The sequence below is a fragment of the Hemitrygon akajei genome, chromosome 3 (genome assembly GCF_048418815.1).
Source record: "Hemitrygon akajei chromosome 3, sHemAka1.3, whole genome shotgun sequence".
NCBI classification, from domain to species: Eukaryota; Metazoa; Chordata; class Chondrichthyes; order Myliobatiformes; family Dasyatidae; genus Hemitrygon; species Hemitrygon akajei.
The window spans coordinates 196,919,091-196,942,334 of NC_133126.1; the positions used below are offsets into that span (position 1 = coordinate 196,919,091).

General features: G+C 43.9%; 1 protein-coding gene across 1 annotated transcript in view; it reads left to right on the top strand.

Annotated features, from left to right (window-relative positions):
- The first annotated feature begins 836 nt into the window (after positions 1-836).
- The window catches only part of LOC140724660 (extracellular calcium-sensing receptor-like), a 30,078-nt gene continuing 7,670 nt past the window's right edge, over positions 837-23,244 (top strand). The window contains exons 1-5 of the mRNA XM_073039085.1: positions 837-914; positions 9,940-10,043; positions 11,581-11,872; positions 13,477-14,298; positions 21,250-21,477. Of these exons, the coding sequence (XP_072895186.1) occupies positions 837-914; positions 9,940-10,043; positions 11,581-11,872; positions 13,477-14,298; positions 21,250-21,477 (1,524 nt within the window). The remainder of the gene's footprint in view (positions 915-9,939; positions 10,044-11,580; positions 11,873-13,476; positions 14,299-21,249; positions 21,478-23,244) is intronic.

Genomic DNA, 23,244 nt, shown 5'->3' on the forward strand with positions numbered 1-23,244 from the left:
GACCATGTACTGTGCGCAATATGATATTTACTGAGTAGCAAATCCGGGGGGGAGGGGGCGGTGGACAACAATGTTGGTGTCTACGATCAGGCGGAGATCAAAGATTCCAGGGACATCCAAAAACCAGAATTGGGAAACAGGCAAAGTCGACATTCAGACGGACAGAGTTCAGATACGAATGCTGGAAAGGCCCAGTAAAATTCATTGGCACAATCTGGCATCAAACAGGTGAAAACGCAAGACTAAAATACACTGAGCAATAAACAGAGAAGCAGATGATAGTTGGAGAAAAATGAGACATAAGTAGCAGCAAAACAGGTGAGAGACGGAGTACTGGGTAATATACTGGCAGGAATAAAGCGGGAGCGGGGACAAAAGCACATGGAGCATGAAAACAAACAAGAGCGCATGGCAATACAAAACCATAGACTGACGGTGAGGGGGAAACACACAAAAAGACAGTTCAACTGGAGGTACTGAAAGTACCCCATCCCCCTTTACAGACGCCTCCTAGCGTCACGGCTTGTAGAGCTGTGTGCTGGCGATGAAAATCCCTGATGAGCGAGGCATCCAGGATATTGCGGGTGGTGATCCAGCGCCTCTCCTCAGGACTGTAGCCCTCTTACTCCACAAGGTACTGGAGGCCACGGCCCCGGCGACGAACGTCCACCAGTCGACGCACCGTGAAGGTCTCTGAACCATCGTTGAGCCGTGGAGGATGGGGGATGTTTGGGGACAGGACACAGGGAGTGGCTCATGAAAAGCTTGATGCTGGGTACAGGGAAGGTGTGATGAATGCGGCGAAGTGTTGAAGGGAGCTTGAGACGGACCGCATCATGACTGATGACTTTAGAAATGGCAAAGGGGCCGATGAATCGAGGGGCGAGATTGCAGAAATCCACACTGAGGTGCAGGTATCGTTTTGAATGCCACACGTGCCGTCCCTGGTGGTAACGTGGGGACTGGGAGAGATAGTGGGCAGCTTGACGTTGGTTCCTAGGAGAGGCACGAAGAAGGGCAGAGCGAGCCCGTCCACGTCCGCTGTCAAAGGCGGATGAGTGCCTCGGCAGATGGAGGAGGGCAGAACGGTGGGCGAGAACGTGTGAGAGTTAGTGGCGTACCCGTCTTAGGGTAGCTGTTGACACCTCGGGGAGAGGTTCCGGGAGACAAAGCACGGCAATACAGTGTCTAGCTGTTGATTGGCCCGCTCGGTCTGGCCATTGGTCTGTGGATGGAATCCTGAAAACAGACTCAAGGAGGGACCCAGAAGATTACAGAATGCCCTCCAGAAGTTGGATGTGAATTGAGAGCCCTTGTCTGACACAACATCCACAGGTAAACCATGTAATTTAAAACATGCAAAAGTAGTAATTTGGCTGTTTCTTTGGCAGTATCCTGTCCTTGCCTCTGTTTGGGTTCGGCCCGTCGGTATCCTGTCCAGGGTAAGTCAGGCCGTCCTTGCCGTTACTCTACGGTGGGATCTGTCCCTCCCGGTGCTTGCCTCCGTTGGGTAAGTCAGGCCGTCATTGCCGTTACCCTGAAGCGGGAATCTTCCCTTCCTTCCCTCTGAAGCCCTGCCTGCATCCTACGCCTGAAGCCCTGCCTGCAACCTGTGTCTGGACCCTTGCCTCGCCTTGCCTCTGCCTGAAGCTTAGCCTCGCCTCGCCTCGTCTTGCCTCTGCCTGGAACCTTGACTCGCCTCGCCTCTGCCTGGAGCTTTGCCTCGCCTCGCCTCGTCTTGCCTCTGCCTGGAACCTTGACTCGACTCGCCTCGCCTCGCCTCTGCCTGGAGCCTTGCCTTGCCTCGCCTCTGCCGAGAGCCTTGCCTCGTCTTGCCTCTGGCTGGAGCCTAGCCTCTCCTCCCCTCTGCCTGGAACCTTGCCTCGCCTTGCCTGTGTCTGGAGCCTCGCCCTGTTTGCAGCTTTCCGTCCGTGACCACGCCTTCGCTAAATATGTCTGGCCGTTTTGCCGCTACCTAGCGTTGGGAACTATCTCGTCGTGTTCAGCGCTCTGTGGAATGAGTCCCGGCCCTACATCCTGTATCCAAGGAGGTGTCCTGGCTCTGTGTTCCATGTTCCTGTCTCTCCCTCGACTCTGTGTTCGGCGTTCCTGTTCTTCCTCGACCCAGTCTCTGTGTTCTGCATTCCTGTTGTCCCTCGACCAAAGCTGTAGACGATTAGACAAAGGAGCAGAAGTCGGCCATTCGGACCATCGAGTCTGCTCCACCATTTCACCATGAGCTGACCCAATCTCCCCTCTAGTCCCATTACTCGGCCTTCTCACCATAACATTTGAACCCTGACTACTCAGATACCTATCAATCTCTGCCTCAAATATACCCAATGACTAGGCCTCCGCTGCCGCCCGTGGCAAAAAAATTCCATAGATTCACCACTATCTGGCTAAAATAAAAATCGCATCTCTGTTCTGAATGGGCGCCCTGCAATCCTCAAGTCATGTCCACTCGTACTGGAGACTCCCCCACCATGGGAATCAACTTTGCCACACCCACTCTGTCCATGCCTTGAACATTCGAAATGTTTCTATCAGGTCAGCCCTCATTCTTCTAAACTCCAAGGAGTACAGTGCACGAGCGGTCAAACGCTCCTCATATGTTAACCCTCTCATTCCCGGAATCATTCTACTGAATCCTCTCTGATCCCTCTCCAATGTCAGCACATCCTTTCTTTAATAAGGATCCCAAATCTGCACACAATATTCCAAGTGAGGTCTTACCAGTGCCTTATAGAACCTCAACATCACATCCCTGCTCTTATAGTCTATTCCTCTAGAAATGAATGTCAACATTTCATTCGCATTCTTCACCACCGACTCAACCTGGAGGCTAATCTTAAGGGTATCACGCACGAGGACACCCAAGTCCCGTTGCATCTCAGAACTTTGAATTCTCTCCCTATTTAAATAATAGTCTGCCCGTTTATTTCTTCTACCAAAGTGCAAGACCGTACACTTTCCGACGTTGTAATTCATTTGCCACTTCTTTGCCCATTCCCCCGATCTATCCAAGTCTCCCTGCAGACTCGCTGTTCCCTCAACACTACCGGCCCCTCCATCTATCTTTGTATCATCAGCAAACTTAGCCACGAAGCCATCTGTTCCATAATCCAAATCGTTGATATACAACGTAAAAAGAAGTGGCCCCAACACAGACTCCTGTGGAACACCACTGGTAACCGGCCACCAACCAGAATGGGATCCCTTTATTCCCACTCTCTTTTTCCTGCCAATCAGCCAACGTTCTATCCAAGTATGTAACTTTCCCTTAATTCCATGGGCTCGTGTTTATCAGCCTCATGTGCGGCACCTTGTCAAAGGCCTTCTGAAAATCCAAATACACAACATCCACGACATCTCCTTTGTCTAGCCTACTTGCAATTTCCTCAAAAAATTGCACTATTTTTGTCAGGCAGGATTTTCCTTTAAGGAAACCATGCTGAGTTCTGCCTATCTTGTCATATACCTCCAGGTACTAGGTAGCCTCATCCTTGACAATCGACTCCAACAGCTTCCCAACCACCGATGTCAAACTAATAGGTCCATAATTTCCTTTTTGCTTCCTTGCCCCCTTCTTAAATAGCGGAGTGGCATTTGCAATCTTCCAGTCCTCCGGATCCAGGCCAGAATCGATCAACTTCTGAAAGATCATTGCTAATCCCTCCGCAATCTCCACTGCTACTTCTTTCAGAACACGAGGGTGCATTTCATCTGGTCCAGGAAATTTATCTACACTTAGAATATTCAGCTTCCTGAGTTCGTCATCTGTCGTAATTGTGACTGTGCACATTTTTCTTCCCTGACAGCATTGAATGTCCAGTATATTGCTGATATCTTCCTCAGTGAAGACTGATGCACAATACTCGTTCAGTTCCTCCGCCATCTCCTTATCTCCCATTACAGTTTCTCCAGCATCATTTTCTATCGTTCCTATATCGACTCTCACCTGTCGTTTAATTTTTATAAACTTGAAAAGCTTTTAGTATTCTCTTTGATATTATTTGCTAGCTTCCTTTCATATTTCATCTTTTCCCTCATAATAACCTTCTTATTTTCCTTTTGTATGCTTTTAAAAACTTCCCAATCTTCTGTCTTCCCACTAATTTTTGCTTCCTTGTATGTCATCTGCTTTGCTTTTACTTTGGCTCTGACTTCTCTTGTCAGCCTCGGTGGCATCCTTTTTCCATCCGAAAATTTCTTCTTCTTTGGAATATATCTGTCTTGCACCTTCCTCACTTCTCCCATAAACTCCAGCCATTGCTGCTCTGCCGTCCTTCCCGCTAGTGTCGCTTTCCATTCAACCTTGGCCAGTTCCTCTCTCTCAGGCTCTGTGTTTTGCGTTCTTGTTCTCCTTCAACTAGGGTTCTGTGTTCTCGTCTTGTCGATGTGCCTCGCCCAGCCCACGAGTACCTTGTCCCGCCCGGCGCTGTGGTTCCCTCGTCCTATGCCGGGGCTCTCTTGTCCTGTCCAGGAGTCTCATATCAAGTCCTGTGCCTCTCCTCGTCCTGTAAACAAGCTTTGTCCTCGCCTGATTCTGGAGTCCAAGCCCAAGTCAAGACCCAGGTTCTGGGTCCTTGACCAGTCTCTGGCTCGGAGTCCAAGCCCAGGCTCCTAGTTCCCAGTTCCATGTCCTGGTTTCGCTATCCTCGTCAAGTCCTAGCCCAGGCCAGGAATCCTTGTCTCGTCCGGGGCCTTTGTCATGTCCAGTGTCCTTTCTTCCTAACTTCACTTGCTTCCTTCTCATGCCTAGTCCTGTTCCTGGTAGTTCAGTGTCTTTGTCATGCTTTTGGGTCCACACCCAATACGCCCACGTTATGACACCCGTGGCAAACTGCTTCCACCCTGTCCTTTAACTTTTTCATCAATTTTTTCCTCATACTGCCCTTATATTTTTGGTGATTCTCGCAACTGTTCATTCGTTACATTGACGTCGACTATATCGTTGCTGCTTTATACACCCCTGCTGAGCTCCTGAATTTGCCTACAACCTCTGTTGGCGATATTGACCATACGTCTTCCTAGCCTGTCTCTTGTAAAACTCCTATTCCCTTTTGTCAGTTCCTACGTCTCCAGGTCATCTATTCTTAGACTGAGGTTTTCCACACCGTTCCTCATTCTAGTTCCTCTGAAACCACTCTCCTTTTTCTCAACTCTCCAGCTATTGCTCTCTGATGCCTCCGTTTCTCGTATGATCCACTCTCTTCTTTTTGTCGGGTTCCTTCTTCACCAGCTCGTTTACGTATTCCACTTTTACCCTCTCCCTCACTCACCCTCCTGGTTTCAGCCATAACCAAATCGCTTCTTCCACCTTCTTAATCTCACTCCTTCTCTTCCATTTCCAGTCTTGATGAAGGGTCTCGGCGCAACATATCGACGGTTTATTCATTTCGGTAGATGCCGCCTGACCTATTGAGTTCCTTTAACGATTGTCTGGGCTGTTCAACATTTCTAGCATCCGCAGTATCTTTTGTCTTTGTTTTATTATAAAAAATAAAGACGTAGTACCCCACTGCAGTTATAGAGGGCACGGGTGAGTATTATGGTCTGTATTACCTTCTTCTCAGAAAGAAGAAATATAGCAAAGATTCACCAGAATTGTCCTGGTATGGCAGGTTTACTATATCAGCAGAGATTGAATGAATTACTGCGCTATTTTGCCGTGTTTGTTAAAAATATGGTGACTTGACGGAAAATCACATAATTAGAATGTACGCAGAGGAATGATTCACTTGGTTGAGGTGCCTCGAAGAACCACTCAGAAATGGGATGAGGAGAAATTTCCTCACTAATAATGTAATGATGTTCCAGCTATTAATGAAAACGCGGAATTCGGGGATAGTGCAGGAAAATGTGCGGTCATAGAATGTTAAACATGATATAGATGAATGACAAAGTGAAATTATTCGGACACGGGTACATTAGTTTTAAATGAAATTTGCAATGTTGTTTACTTATAGCTTCTGATATGTAACATACATAAACAGTTACAAAGACCACTGCAACCAAAGGTCAACAGACAGTTGTGGAAATTGAAACTCCTTATGTCTCAAAAGAAAGACACATTTATCTTTATGAAATAAAAATAAATCAACAAATGCATCAGGAATTTTCACGATGTAACCCAAAAGGTAATTAAATGGGTGTCAATCGATATAACGTATTAGGATTACATAGCAGAGTAGCGCATCGAATGCGTGGACTTGTGCTGCACCACTGTTGAGAATAATCGTGGTGGAACTCTGCTGCCCCTCAGGCATTGTTCTTTCTCAACCTATCATTATGATTTGAAATTTTCTAAACGAGTGTCTGCCATTACTGTGCCAGAGTGCCTGAATTGTGTGTGAAGCCATAGACGTCAATGCTGGCATCTGGATTGGTTGGTGCCTGGATTCCGTTGCGGTTTGGGATTGAAGAGACTGAAAGAAACAGATCTTAAGTTGAAGATGCAAAAGAAAATACTACTGAGAAACTGTGTTGTAAAAGGGACTTGCAAGTGGATCTGTAGGTCGTGGAATCAGTTCAGAACAGTCAGCAGCGCCGGTGCAAGAGCCTTATGTTTGCAAGGTAATACTTGTACCTGAAGCTGGAGGCATGGGGCCTGAATTTTCTACAGCTTCTGTTCGATGGTATTAGTGAGGAGAGGACATGGTCTCGATGGTGGAATTCTTTAATGACAAATGCTGCTTTCTTGTGACAGTACTCCAAGTAAATGTTCTCAGTGGTGGAGAGGGATTTTGCTATGATTGACTGTGATGCATTTAGAGCTTTCTGATGTCTTTTGCATTCCTGAGCATTGATGTCTGCAGCTATGATTGTTTTTTGCAGCTGTTTTTAACTTAGAATCAATTCTATTAATTCATTTCCGTATCGTTTGTCGAATGACTAAATTACATCTAAGGTGCGAATTTTAAGAAGCATGAAATCTGTATACACTCTGGATTTCTTCTGAATTCATTGGAAAGTCTTTGCACCCTGCTGGGAGTGGAGCTTTACCTGTATCGAACAAACGTTACTTTATATTTCGCTAAAATTCCCCAGGCATTAATCAGATGTACATAGAATAATACAAGTGTCCCTAATGTACCATATCATCATGGGGAAAATAATGCATCAAAACAGTGGCTGCACTTTTAAACCGCTGTGGGACTTCATTCAGAAACAGAGATTATATAAATACACGATGTTCTGACAGTGACAGGTCCCTGTAACAGAACAATGTCTCCGTTTCTGTTTTTCGTGCTCCTCGCTGCTGCGCCAGAAACGCATGGAATACTCTGTAAGCGTCGAACAAAAGACAGTCTGCCGGACTTAGCCAAGGGCGGTGATATCATTCTTGGCGGGATATTCGCAATACATTTGGATCCCATTCATGACTTCCATACATTTACCTTCACACCGAAGAGTACTGGGTGCAAAAGGTGAGCTTATCTCTTGTAGACCGACAATTCGCATCGTCTGAGAGAAATAGTTTTCACTCATTGAGTCAATCTTTATATTGAGAGTTAATTATAAGCTGATAGTTTTATATACCGTTGATATTGTCCTTCATTGCTATCCGACAGCGTGCTGGAATATTAATCTTTCCCGTATACCTCAACTGGAAATGGTTGAATTAACGTCTTCTTGTGTCTTACAAGTATCGGTGTTGTTATTCAGTATTTTCACAGCCACTATGAGATAAAAGCAAAATATTCGCAAAAAAACAGTTTTGAAGGTAATAGTATGCCTTGCTTTCTTTATCGAACTGTTGTAGTGAACAGCACAATTGCGTCTAGTTTCTAGCTCAGAAATCTTAGTAAAACGCGTCTGATGGTGCATCTTCACTCAGTAACGTGCTTGTTGATGTATCGCTGTGCCTAGTTTAGGAATTGAGTATTTACCTAAAAGAGTGTGCCCATTAAAACCGAACTACCTTGAACCGCTCTGCACCAGTTCATGATTTTCCACTGTGATGCTGCAAACTATATGTTGCGAATGCTATGATAGATTTTACGTAATCCATGTGGGAGATATAATCAGTAGTCCTATAGAGCCTCGGCATCACTTACCTTCTCTTGTATTTTAGACCTCTTGAAATTAGTGCGAACATTGCATTTGCTTTCCTCACCACCGACACAATCTGCAAGTTAACCTTTAGGTCGTTCTGCACAAGGACTTCCAATACTGAATCTCAGTATTTTGGATATCTCACCGTTTAGAAAATAGTTTATTGATTTATTTCTATACGGACATACATGACCATGCATTTCCCACATTGCATTTCATTTCTCACGTTCTTGCCCTTTCTCCTAATTTCTTTGTCCTTCTGCAACCTACCTGTTTCTTCAACCCACCCTGCTGTTCTACCAAATGTCGTATCATCGGCAAACCTGAAAACAAATACATCTACTTTATCACCTAAATCATAATATTTACCGGACAAAAAGAAGAGGTCCCGACACATTCCCCAGCGGAACACTACAAGCAGACAACCAGACAGGATCCTTATATTCCTCCTTTCTGTATCCTACTATCAGCCAATGTTCTAATCAACTTAGTAACTTACCTATAATACATTGGGCTTTAACTTGATAAGCTGTCTGATGTTTGGCACCTAGTCAAAGACCTTCTGAAAGACAAAATATATAATATCCACAGCATCTCCTTTATCTATCATACTTGTAATGTCCTCAAAGAATTCGACACAGGTTCCTCAGACAAGATTTTCCCTTAAGGAAACCATACCAACTTTGCCCTATCTTGTCCTGTATCTTCAAGTACTGCATGACCTCGTCCTTAACAATTGACTTCAACATCTTCCCAACCACTGAGGACCCGCTAACTGTTCTATAATTTCCTTCTGCTCTCTTCCTCCTTTCTTAAAGGATGGAGTGATATTTGCAACTTTCCACTCCACTGGCACTATGACAGAGTCTAAATACTTTTGAAAGATCTTTTCTAATCCCTCCACAATCTCTTTCAAAGCCTTCAATCGCAGTTCATCTGTTCCGTGTGATGGATGTACCCTTAGGTCTTGCAGCTTTTCTAGCACCTCTGCCTTCTAACTACACTCACTTCTCTTCTTTCACACAGTACAATACCGGGCTCACTTCTCGTGTCTTCCACAGTGAAGAGTCACGCAAAATATTTATTTCACCTGCCATTACCTTGTTCCCGTTATTATTACTCTATTTCTCCAGCCACATTTTCTTCCACTCGCATTTCTCATTTATTTTTTGTATTTACATACTTCAAAAAGCTTTTACTATCCACGTTGAAACTTCTTTGCTAGCTTGCTTTCATAGTTCATTTTCCCGTTTAATGATTCTTTTAGTTGCTCTTTGTAGGTTTTTTTTTTCAAAACTTCCCAATCCCAATCGACTATCTTGCCGCTAATATTTGATTTATTGTGGGCTCCCTCTTTTGCTTGTACATTAACTTTGGCTAACTTGCCTGCCACGGTTGAAAACTTTTACCATTTCAGTATTTTTCCGTTTTTGGAATTCAACTGTCCTGCCACTTCCTTATTTTCACAGAAGCTTCTCTAATGTCATTTCTGCCAGCAGCTCCTTCCAACTTCTCTACCATACCACTGTAATCAACGTTGGCAGTCACCGTATTATAAATCAGAGGAGCTCGCAGACGGTCCTTTCAACCCACCTTGACTCTGCCGACCGTCCTGCCTGCCTCTGTTAATCAGATACGCCGCATTAGCACCGTATGCATTATCCAAGTATCCACCCGAAAGTCTTTTTTTTTAATTGCGTGTGTACAATGTAACTGCAACTTTGCTAAAGAAGGGAAGTTTCAGCAGCTATGAGCATTGAGTGTCATTGAAATGGGTTTTCCTCCGATGATATTTAGTTGCATAGTTAGTCACTTTAGTTACTATTTAAGGAATACAGAAGCATTTATCTGATTTTTATGTTGTCACTCATACTCTAGTTCGGCCATAACTGTAATATTTCATTCATTTCGGTCGTCCAGTTATCGGAAAGCTTTGGATATGGTGCAGAAAAGGATTACCAGGATAATGCCCAGATTAGAGGGTATGTGCTATAAGAATAGGTTGTACAAACTTGTCTCGTTTGTCGTAGAGGAGCGGATTTTGAGGAGAGGCCTGAGAGAAGTTTGTAAAATTATGAGAGTTATATGTAGAATAGACAACCAGGATAAATGTCCAAGAATTCAAATGTCTAATATTCGAGGACATAGGTGAGAGGAGCTAAAATGAAAGGAGATAACTGGATAATTTTAAGCCGAGATTGGTGGGTCTCCGAAACGCACTGCTCGGGGTGTAGGAGGCAAAGCAAATAAAAAGCTTCAAAATTTATTGCCATATCAATGTGTAAATAATGACAGTGGAGGGGATAGGTACATTGTATAAGCATAAAGAATTAATTTAATTTCTGCATGTAAGCACCAGTATAATTAAGACAAAAAAATTGTTCCTGGAAATCTACGGAACACGCACCAAATGCTGGAGGAACTCAGCGGGCCAGTCAGCGTCAATGAGAAAGAGCAAGCAGTCGACATTTCAGGCCGCGACCCTTCAATGGAACCAGTCTGGACTGCTGAGTTCCTCCAACATTTGGTGTGTGTTACCAGTATCAATAGTTCGGAAAAACATCATTGACCGATGGTCTTCTTCCTCTTATGAACGGTTCAATGGTCTGTTCAATAGTCTATCTGCAATTTCATTACAGTTAAATCACGCAGATCTAATTCCAGAAATAGCGATAAAATTTACGGAAGATTGCTATATATATTTATGTTATGAGTAATTATGTGTCCACACCACCCACATTTTAAGTCGCTATACGTTGGACCCATATGAATTCGTCAATCCAACCGGAATTTAAAACCTTTGAAGGAAGCTTCCGATCATTCTCTGTCAGGAAACTGACAAAGCGACCACAGAATTCGCATTCGCTGAACGTAATATCTCCTCGTGTGGAAGAATTAAGACAGTCTGTAGAAAAGCTTGAGCAGCACAAATTGAATTCTGGAGGAACTCAGGGTGTGAACAGTCTCTATAGAGGAGAATAAAAGGGTAGATATTTCGGGCGGAAAACATTCCCCATGACTGCATGCATCCTTTCCAGTCCTGATGAAAGGACTCAGCCCAAAGAGTGACTATCCATTTCCCTCTGTAGATATTTTCCGACCTATTATGTTCCTCCAGCCTTATTTGTGTGTTGCTTTGTTTCAGTTATCCGAGCACTTAATAGCCCCAAATTGACAGGTGTTGCCCATTCCCTCACGTATGAATTAACTACTGGCCCCAATGGAACCATTTCTACTTTCAGGAGAGAGGGAAAAGGCGAATTTTCTGGATTATGTTTTGTCTCGTGCACTCTCGTGTGGCACGTATCGACTCCTTTTTTTGTGTGAAATGGGGCAGGGTTGGTATCTTGAGTTGGTGAAATAACGAAGAAACAGCGTGCCTCCCGAGCCGAGGTCAGTACCGCAAACATCCTTTTATCGACAAGAAAAATATATATATATTTTAAGTCATTGACATGACATCTGATTAAATTCGGAATCTAAGCGCTTTTATCATTTCATCTCACATTTATCCCACAGTTTTGATTTTGAAATCTTCCGACTGGTGCAGACAATGATTTTTGCCATTGAAGAAATAAACCAGAATGAGAATCTCCTCCCGGGGATCACACTCGGGTATCAGATACACGATGACTGCTCGTCCTCCGCGATCTCCTCGAAGGCAGCACTCGCATTGATCAATGGAGAAGAAGAATCAATAGAATTCCCTCAATGTAAAGGTTCCTCCAACATCGCTGCCATTGTTGGTTGCGATATATCTACAAATTCCATCGTAATCGCAAGGACAATGGGATCCTTCGGGATTCCAATGGTAACGTGTCAAATATTTTACTTCATTTTCACTCTGGCGATACCGTATCCTTATTCGCAGGGACACGAACATATGATCCTCACACACCTTAATTTAGGATAGAAACCCCATAAAATCGTTACAGGATGTATTGAGATTTTAGAGCGGTTGATATCCATCCTATTTTATATTCTATAGACCTGATATCCAGCAGAGGCTCCTTAAGGTGTTATAGACCAGGGAAGTAGTACAGGTAAGCTCACATTAAGTATTAAGTGCTCCCAGTAGAGTGTGTCTTAAACAGACCCTAATTGCCATGTGTGTCTCCTTTCCTTCACGTATTAATTATCTACTAGGCCCGACGGAACCATTTCTACTTTCAGGAGAGAGGGCAAAGGTTAATTTTCTGGAGCTTTAAATCGGTCGCCTCCAGTAGATACAACTCGTTAGCAGTGGCCTACAGCTCATCTAAATAAAAGGACAAATCTTGACCTCAGAGTTCCCTTGTCTTGCGGATATACCCACTCCATGCGGAAAGCTTCAGGAAGAATTCCCGAGGAAAATTCCGGAGGTGAGCTTCGTAAGGCAGTTCGACGTTGAGTTCAACACTGGCGAGCAACTCTTCTAAAAATGCTGCTGTCAAACACTGTCAGTCTTCGCTGATTCTTTAGGTTCATCAACTGCGTAGAGGGAGGGGGCTGATCAATGATTAACAGTCAATTCTCCGCATCTACGTAGAGCGATGGGACGCAATTTCCATGGTCAACCTGGACGAACAGAGGGCCTCTTATTTCCACCAGAACAAGTTATGAGCCATCCCAGTAAATTAACTGTAAAAAAAAAAATAACCCTCGTTAAACCTCACGTATGGAATATATAACAAAATCTCACGATCAGAGCCTTCGGCCCAGTTGTGTTCCGCCAAAATAATTAATAAAGCTCATAACTAAACTGCTCCCATTTGCATATGCACTGCCCTCTGTACTTCGTTCTGTATACATTCGTGTGACTAAGGGTTTTTTAAACAGGTCGGTCCGATTTGCTTACACAATAAACATGCCATCGTAATACTGGCCCGTCCAACCTCTGGGTAAACGTTTTGCTTGGCAAATCTATATAAGGCAAAAAGCGATCACTTTAAATACACGTCCTGTGTTTCAGGGACTTTAAACATGGAAGAAAGACACCGGTAGTCCACTCAGTCAATGCCTCTCATAATCCTCTGTCAGATCTCTCCTCGGATTCAGCCGCCCTGATGAAAAGAGCACAATGATATCACAACTCTCCTTCCAGGATATACTATATTATCCATGCAAAAATCTAGTAAATCTCCTTTGAACCTCATTCAAAGCTTCCACATCATTCCTATAATGCAACGACCAGTAACGAATGTAATTATCGTGATTTGTCTTATCAGAGTTTTTTTCCAGAAAAAAAGAAGTCTATAATTTATGGTACAATGTAAACTACTTTAGCAATTCCGGTTTTATATTTTTCACATTCTTCATGTTGTATTTACAATGCCGAGGATTTTACAAAATCACCGTGAACCTCAAAAAGCACATCAATCACTTTCAATTAAAAGAACAAGCCAGGTATTTATCAATTTATCTCCCTCTCTACAGGTTAGTTACTACTCCACCTGCTCCTGTCTCAGCGATAAGAGAGAATACCCCACTTTTTTTAGAACTATTCCCGGCGACCAATACCAGTCCAAACTCCTTGCTGAACTGGTGAGAACCTTTGGCTGGACTTGGATTGGAACAATTAGAAGTAATACTGATTATGGTAATTTCGGAATGCAAGGATTTATGGAGCATGTGGAAAATTTTGGAGTCTGCATTGCCTACGCTGAGTCATTTTATAGGACAGACCCGGCAGATAAAATCAGTAGAGTTGTCCAGGTGATTAAACAGGCCTCTACTAAAGTGGTAGTGGCCTTTCTTCACCCTGGTGAAATGCGAATTTTATTGAATGAGATTTGGCGGCAAAATATAACCGGAATACAATGGATTGGAAGTGAATCCTGGGTGACAAGACACTTTCTCCCACCTGAACAAAGAGCAATTTATCTCACCGGGACAATTGGTCTAGCCACGCAAAGGACAGAGATAGATGACCTCAGAGATTATCTTCATAACATCCATCCTTCCAACTTTCCTGACAATATTTTGGTGATGGAGTTTTGGGAAAATTTATTCACCTGCTCCTTTAGCATCGACAGCAGGACAATTCCGGATAACTCTCGGCAATGCACTGGAAGGGAACAGATGGAAGGGATTGAAAATAGCTATCTTCCAGCGATAATGGACGGGAGTTCATACCACGTGTATAAAGCGGTCTATTCCATCGCTCACGCACTACACGACATGTTCACCTGTGTCGAAGGAGATGGACCCTTTGTGAATAACTCATGCGCGCATATTGCAAATTTCGAACCTTGGCAGGTAGGCATGTACGTCATTATCAAATAAACTACCAAATAGATATCACCGACAGATATGATTGTAGTGTGTGGCTTATATCTTTCAATTTTCATATGCAGGTAATCAACCACTGACGGCTATATGCTAACAAAGAATTCTATTTATGGCGATCAAAGAGTATTTCTAAGAAAATAGTTTAGACCATAAGAACATAAGTCATAGAAGCCAATTTAATCCATTCGGCCCTTCGAGACTGCCCCGCCATTTCTTCATGGGTGATCGATTTTCCTCTCAACACATTCTCTTACTTGTTATCATAAGCTTTCACACCTGATTAACCAAGAATCTATCATGCTCGACCTGATCTTCACCTGATTACCTGCCTCCACGGCCTCCTATAGCAACGACCTCCACAGATTCACCTCCTATTGGCAAAGAAATTACTTCTCAAATCTATACCAAATAGTCGTCGCTCTATATTGAGGCTGTCGCCCCTTGTTCTGGAATCGCCCACCAAATAAAGCACCTCTTCACATCCACTCCATTACATTCAATGGGATTCAGTAATATTTCCCACTCATACTACGTAATTCCAAAGAGTAGAAGCCTAGAACCTTCAACCGCTTTAAATATGGTAAGCATTTCATTGCCGGAATCTTCTCTTTGATCTCTTCTGGAAGCTCTCCAACGAGAGCACATCCTTTCTTAAATTCATCACAGTACTCCAGGTGTCATTTAACCAGTGCCTTACACAGCTTCAGCATTACATCATTGCTGTTATATCCTAGTCCTCTTGAAAGGAACGCTAAGGTTTACTTCAACTACCTCACCACAGTTTGCAAACTTCAAATTAACCTTTCGGATGTCCTGCAAAAAATCTGCAGTTTATTTATTCTACTAAAGTGCATGAACACACACTTAGCGACACTGTAGTGCGTCTGCCACCTATTTGTCCATTTTCCTAATCTGTCTCAATCCTTCTGCAGCCACTAATCTTCCTCAATACTACATACCCCTGCAGCTGCCTTCGTATGATCAGCAAACCTGGCTGCAATGCCATCAATTTCATAGTCCAAATCATTAATAGACAACGTTATACACGAGCGCTGTGGAACATCACCAGTCACCGGCAGACAGTCCAGAAAGGTTCACTTTATTCCCACTCTTTACCTCTTGCCAATCAGTCTATTCCTGGAAAACCACGGGCTCTTAGTTTGGTCTTCTGAAAATCGAAGTGCACGGCATCCATTGATTCTCCTTTAACTATTATACTTGTTATCTCTTCAAAGAATTTCAACTGGTTTGTCATGCACGATTTTCCCTGAAGGAGACCATGATTACTTTGGCTTAGTTTGTCATGTGACTCCAAATACCCGGAAACAACATCCTAAAGAATCAACTGTAAAATTGTTCCTACCACTGGGGTCAGTGTAACTGACCTATAATTTTCTTGCTTCTGGCCTCCCTTCTTTCTGAAAGAGAGCTGTGACATTTACAATTTCCAGTCCTCCCGAACCTTGCGGAATCTGCTGATTCTTGAAAGATCATTATGAAAGCCTGCACAATCTCTGATTTACTATTAACCCTGAGGTGCTGTCCAACAGCTCCAGGTGACTAATCTATCTTCAGACGTTTTTGTTTCCCTAGTACTATCTCCGTAGTTATCGCAGCAGCATGCACTTTTGCCCCTTAACACTCCTGAACTTCTGGCATACCACTAGTGTCTTCTTCTGTGAAACTGATGCAAAATACTTATTCCGTTCGTCCGCTTCTCCTTGCCCCTGTCACTATTTTCTGAGTTGTTTCCCACCCCTCCCTTACTCCCACATCTTGCACTCTTTATATATCTGCAAGAATGTTTTGGTATCAATTATTGATATTTTTGGCTGCATGCCTTTACATTTCAACTTTCCCACTAATGTTTTTGTAGTTGCTTCTATTAATTTTTTTTTATAATTTTCCAGTCCAGTTCTCTAAATTTCTTTTAAGTTGTGCTCAACTTATATGCCCTCCTTTTCTGCATTTATGTTGGCTTTGACTTCCCTTGTCAGCTACGGTTCCATCATGAGGCAGGCTTTTAGAATATTTCGCCTTATTTGGCATTTATCTACCCTACGTCTTCCGATTTTTTTTTTCCAGAAGCTCGAGCCAGTGCTGCTCTGCTTTCATCCCTGTCAGGGGCCCCTTCCAGTCAACCTTATCCAGCTTCTATCTTGTGCCTGTGCAGTTCCCTTTACACTGTAGTATATCTGACATTATTGCCCGGTGAAACCTCTGACTGATTTTGGTTGCTATGAAACTTACAGAATCATAGAAAGAAACATAGAAAAAACCTACAACACAATATAGTCCCTTCGGCTCACAAACCTGTGCCGAACATGTCTGTACCTTAGAAATTACCTAGTGTTACCCATAACCCTCTCCCGGTTTTATGTCACCTGCTCCTATAGATTTGATTTCATTGCTTACCAGTAGAGACAATCCACTTCTTCTGCCTACCTGTCTGTCACTTCAACAGATTATGTATCCTTGGGTATTAAGCTGCTAATTATAAACGTATTTCAGCGATGACTCTGTGATATGCACAACATTATAGTTGCCAATTTCTAACTGGCTACCAGATGATCTACGGTGTTTCGAATACAGAGTGCAATCAAATATAACAAGTTCAATCCTGTTTTAGTCAAAGGTTTCAAATTTGCCCCCCTTTCACATTGCAATCCCGCGCACTGACTGCAATCGTCCCTATCATCAGCATATTTTTGCTGATAGCGTCACTAATACTCTACCTCGTTTGTGAACCAACATTCATATCCTTAGCACCATCACTCCAGTTCCTATCCCCCTGCAAGTTTCCCTTAATCCACCAGAAGATATCCCAATGATTTATAACTGAAACCCTGCTAGCTCTGTTTATAAGTTTCTCAGCCACGCATTCATCTACCAAAGCTTTCGCTATTCTTGTCCTCAATGGCGTATTGAATAGGTAGGGATTATTACTCTAAAGGTCCCATTTTCTAGCATTCTACCTGGTTCTCTCTTTCGGGCCTTCTCTTTTTTCTTCTTCTTCTCAGAAGCTTCAAAGCTACATTTAATGTCACAGAAATGTGTACAATATACATCTTGAAATTCATTTTCTTCACAAATATCAAGTCAAGTCACTTTTATTGTCATTTCGACCATAACGGCTGGTACAGTACACAGTAAAAAGGAGACAACGTTTATCAGGACCATGGTGCAACATGAAACAGTAATAAAACTACACTGAAATACGTAAAAACAACACAGAAAAAAACACACTAGATTGTAGACCTACCTAGGACTGCATAAAGTGCACAAAACAGTGCAGGCATTACAAAAAATAATAAAGACTGCAGGCACAGTAGAGGGCAGTAAGTTGGTGTCAGTCCAGCCTTTGGGTATTGAGGACTCTGATGGCTTCGGGGAAGAAACTGTTACATCGTCTGATCGTGACAGCCCGAATGCTTCGGTGCCTTTTCCCATAGGACAAGAGGAAGAAGAGATTGTATGAGGGGTGCGTGGGGTCTTTCATAATGCTGTTTGCTTTACGGATGCAGCGTGTAGTGTAAATGTGTGTAATGGCGGGAGGAGAGACCCCAATGATCTTCTCAGCTGACCCTAGTGTCCGCTGCAGAGTCTTGCGATCCAAGATGACCCAATTTCCGAAACAGGCAGAAATGCAGCTGCTCAGGATGCTCCCAATACAACCCCTGTAGAATGTGATGAGGATGGGGGGGGGGTGGGAGATGGACACTGAGCCATATGTTTGTGGTCTTCTGCTGTAGCCCTTCCAGTTAAAGTTCAATATGTCATATGTTTAGAGGTACTCTTCTGCACACCGCTGTTGTAACGGATGATTATTTGAGTTACTGTCGCTTGAAGTAGTCTCACCATTCTCCTTTGACCCCAGTGTCCGCTGCAGAGTCTTGCGACCCGAGATGACCCAATTTCCAAACCAGGCAGAAATGCAGCTGCTCAGGATGCTATCAATACAACCCCTGCAGAATGTGCTGAGGGACAGAGGGGTGCACCAAAGAATAAATGGCAGTTAAATGATAGAACCCCAAAGCCCCTCCAGCACCCCACCAACGCATGAGCAGCAGCAAAACAAAGACACCCCCTTCCTCACCAGTGAAATAAAATTGGTGCTCCCCACCGAGCACTCACTCAAACGTGCAGCAAAGCATCAATAAAGACACAGACTTGCAGTACCCCAAGGTCTACTCGTTCCCCTGGTATTCGACATACCACAGGTTCCCTCTCCCCTAATAAGGTAAAAAGAAAATGTCCCCATCACAGCTATAGGGTAGACATAACAAACAACTCCCTAATTTACGATGTTAAAAGTCTGTTGAGACTCATCTTTGAAGTCTGTACCGTAAGAACTCGGGTCTCTGGGCACACAGACAGCAGCCAACTTGCTGTATTCGAACTTGCGTCTTCGACGGCATACCAGTTCCTGCAGCGACACCGACCTCGAGTCCGCCCTTCTCCAGAGCCACGAAATCCCGGAACCCTGAAGGCATACTCGTCGAGTAGGCCGCGTGCTTGGCATGTCGAATAGCGGCCAGGCGTGAGACACCAAGAACAGGTCCCATTCCCGCAAAGAACCAAAGTCAGCTTGTAACCCCAGGTCAGGGTCTTCAAAAGAACCCTGAAAAGAAAATATATAAGATATTAAAGACAGAAGGAGAGCTGTTTCCCAAGATGGAAGCAAAGGCACCATCGTTCTCCTAAGCCCCTCCCAATTCTAATGTCATTATTACCAATATATACCAAGATGTCACCCTCAGCTTTAGATCATCATGTACACTATCGGAGGTGTACCTGATTCTGACACCTATGTGACAAAGCGCCATCAAGGCTTTTCTACCGCGTCCACAGACTCTCCTAGCTACTCCACTAACTATGTAATCATAAATCACCAGTGCAATCCTCTTCTTCCACCTGCCTTTCTGCGACAAAGTGCCAGTTTCAGTTCCAGACAACCGGTCTCAGTGGCTCGCCCGAACAGTATCCAAAACTGTACACTTGGTATTTGGATAAACAGTCACACGGGTACTGTTCTGGCTTCCTATTCCCTTTTCCTTGCCTGACAGTCAACCATTGACCTGCCTCCTTCATCCTTGGGGTCCAGCCTCCCAGTGGCTGCTATCTATCATTTGCTTAGTTTATCGTATGAGTCAACGGTCATCAAGTTTGACCAGAAGTCCATAAGACATTCATTCGATCGTTTCCGCTCCGCCATTTCATCATAGCTGATCCCCGATTCTATTCAATACGATGCCCTATTCGAGACGAAGCTGACCCTGGCTGTTGGGAGTCAGCATACCTTCATGGCCTTTATCCCACGTCCACAGCCTCTTCTATCTACTACTCAGATATCACCGCTGCGGTCCTCCTTTGCCACCATTCCTTGTAAGCCACATCGCCAGACCAGGTACCAGAGACTCGGTCGCGTGGTTCCCTTAAACAGTATCAAAAATGGTATACATTATTGAAAGTAACGGCCACAGGAGCGCTCTGTACCGACTGCCTAGTTCCCTCCCCGTTGCTCTCAGTCACCAAGTCAGATACCTCCTGCACCTCACTGTGGCTGATGTCGTTCATTTTCTCTTTTTCCTTCTTGAGCCGAAAGTCATCGGGATGCAGCTCTACTTCTTTAATATGTTCTCTGCAGAGCTGTAGCTCGGTGAATATGGTACAGATGTGGTTATCCTGGAGTTCAGAGGTCTTTTGAAATTCTCATACGCCTTGCACAGAACAAACGCAGCTACTGGAGCCATTTCCCCTTCCCAAGAGATGACAAATGAGCAAGAAAGAGCTTACCAGATACTTGTGCCTCTCATGGCGGTTATAGGAGAAGCCTTGCCAATGAATCCCGTACCCCATCTGGCCCTGTTTTGGCGACGAAGCAGTGATCTGTAAAGCTCCTCCCTTCACCTGGGTGAAAATACCTTTACTTTTTGCATTGAAGCCCAATTTCCAATGCACATCGCACGCTACGCTGTAAGTGTGGAATGGAGTAGCTAATGTATAGAGTTGCAAACTGCACAAATATCTGTAATTCACGCATCGATCATTAGCAGAGGGCATTAGCTGAAGTATGAAGGTTGGCGAGGGCACTGGTACAAATTGTCTGGTTTCTGGAGATTGGATCAGTATGGAATTTATTTCTCTGTATTAACTGGTGGTAAAGAGGCATATTCGGACAGACTAGTTCGAAAAGGGCTGCACTCTTTCGGTTTAGCAGTGGCGTGTAATTGCAGAGGACAAATTGCAATAAATACCTTAGATCGACAGCCCACACCTTCTTATTCAGTGACTATCCCTGGGGATCCACGGCAAATGTATTATTCTCGAACACCCTCTACCCTCCAAAAATATCTACGTTATACTTCTGACCCGCCTCCAAAATCAATGCTGAAAGTCACACTGCTGCAGGGAATTACCGGGTCAGGTACCATTTCTGGAGCTAAATAGTCGGTCGATACAAATCCGGCCACAACTGAAGCCTGGTCCGCTGAGTTTCCCTAGCAGTACTTTTTTACAGCAGATATTTTTTGCCAGATTCGATCTTCGGCAGTCTCAAATATGCGGCTCTTGTTTACTTACAAGGCAGCAAATTTCAATAATTTACGTTTACGGCAAACTTGAATGATAGATAGATAGATAGATAGATAGATAGATAGATAGATAGATAGATAGATAGATAGATAGATAGATAGATAGATAGATAGATAGATAGATAGATACTTTATTCATCCCCATGGGGAAATTCAACTTTTTTCCAATGTCCCATACACTTGTTGTAGCAAAACTAATTACATACAATACTTAACTCAGTAAAAAATATGATATGCATCTAAATCACTATCTCAAAAAGCATTAATAATGTCAGTTTTGATGTGGACCAAATCCATTCACCTCCATTGTTTCCTTCCTCCCTAGTTGCTGCACTACCTCCGCACCGTGAATTTCACAACGAAAGCGGGAGAAACCGTATATTTTGATGAAAACGGTGACCCGGTACCAAGATACGAATTAGTGAACTTACAAACGAATCTGAAGGGCAGCGTCGACATTGTAAATGTCGGATATTATGACGGCTCGGCTCCGGCAGGGCACGAACTAACATTGAATGTCGAGAAAATCAGGTGGAGCACGGCCGGAAATGTGGTAGGACTTCTTTTTTCCATGCCTTTATGCTGGCGAAATGAAAAAAGAGTTGCATGCCCGTGATATGGATGATATTGTAGAAATACATACTGTCGATTATGCTCTAGCTTAATGCAATGTAAGGTGCAGTTTCGACAGTTTAGCCTGTTTTGCTACGAGCTTACAAGAATGAGGATTGATCTTACTCAAAGGTTATAGGTCGAAAGGGTAGATGTTCAGATGGGTCGAGCGGCTGGAGAGTATGTAATAATGGGAAACAATCACGAGGTACGGCTTTTATCATTTAATTCTGAGGTACGTAGCTACCTGCTTCCAAGTTGTTCGTGCATCTCCGGCCAAATCATGAGTTATGATTAAGATGGAAACAAATAGATATTCGAATGGAGCTGAGGAAGAAGCTGAACTTCCACGAAATGGGAGTTGATGCCAACCATAAACATAATGGTACATCGAAGAATCGAATGTGCTACATTTATATCACTGTGTCTTTGAGAGAAAGTAGGTTTGATTTCTCTTCCCTCAGCAACATTTACTTATCATAAGTTAGTGTTGCTTAACTCCAGTTCGTTTTTTAGAGTCAGAAGAGTATAGTCTCACAGAAAATGTCAGCACAGAAAGAGGCCCTTTGGCCCATCTGGTCTATGCGGCACTGTTATACGCCCCCATCCCATGGACCTGCATACCGACAATAGACCTACAAACGTGTCGCGTGAATGCACTTATCGAAACTTCTTTTAAAAAGGACTTCTACCCCCCCCCCGAATAATAAGTACTCCTGTTTGAGTACTGTTGAGGAGATGGTGGGGAGCGGCACACCTGAGGGAACTAACAGTGGCCTCAACCCTGGCACAGAGGCTGGCTCTGTGGCTCAGATGGGTAGGGTAATGAAGGAGACAACAGTAATAGCGGACTGTATAGTTATGGGTGAGACAGACGAGTCTGTGGACGCAGGAAAGAAATGCGGGTGGCAGTTTGCCTCCTAGGTTCCAAGGTCCGGGATGTTTCAGATTACGTCCACGATATCCTCAAGAGGGAAGGTGAATAGCCAGAAGTCGTGGTAGAAATTGGTAGGAAAAGCGAGAACGTCCTGAAAACAGACTATCGGGAGTTTGGAAGGAAGTTAAGAAGCAGGACCTCAAAGCTAGTAATCTCGGTATTACTGCCTGTGCCACGCGACGGTGAGTGGAGGAATAGAGTGAGGTGGAGGATAAATGCGTGGCTGAGGGTTTGGAGCAGGTGCAGGATTCAGATTTCAAGATCATTGGGACCCTTTTTGGGACAGGCGTAACCTGTACAAAATGACGGATTGCACTGAATCTGAGGGGGACCAATATCCTGGCAGAAAGGTTTGCTAAGACTATTTGGCAGAGTTTAAACCAGGATTGCTGGAAGTGGGAACCGAACTGAAGAGACGTGGGAAGGGGCGGTTGTCTCACAAATAGAGAAAGCTTAAAGAGAGTACGAGAGGGAAGGTATACGCTCAGACCGATGGTTCGGGATCTGTCTATTTTAACGCAAGAAGCATCATGAACAAAGCGGGTGAGTTTAGAGTGTGGATAAGTACTTGGAACTATGATGTTGTGGCCATTACAGAGACGTTGAAGCCTCCGATGCAGAAATGGTTACTTAGAAAGGACAGGGAGGGAGGCAAGAGACGAGAGGGCATGGCACTGCTGATGAGACAGTGAAACAGTTGCAGAAAAGGAGTAAGTCATGGAGGTATTGTCCACTCTGTCTCTGTGGGTGGGTGGTAGAAACTGGTAGAGG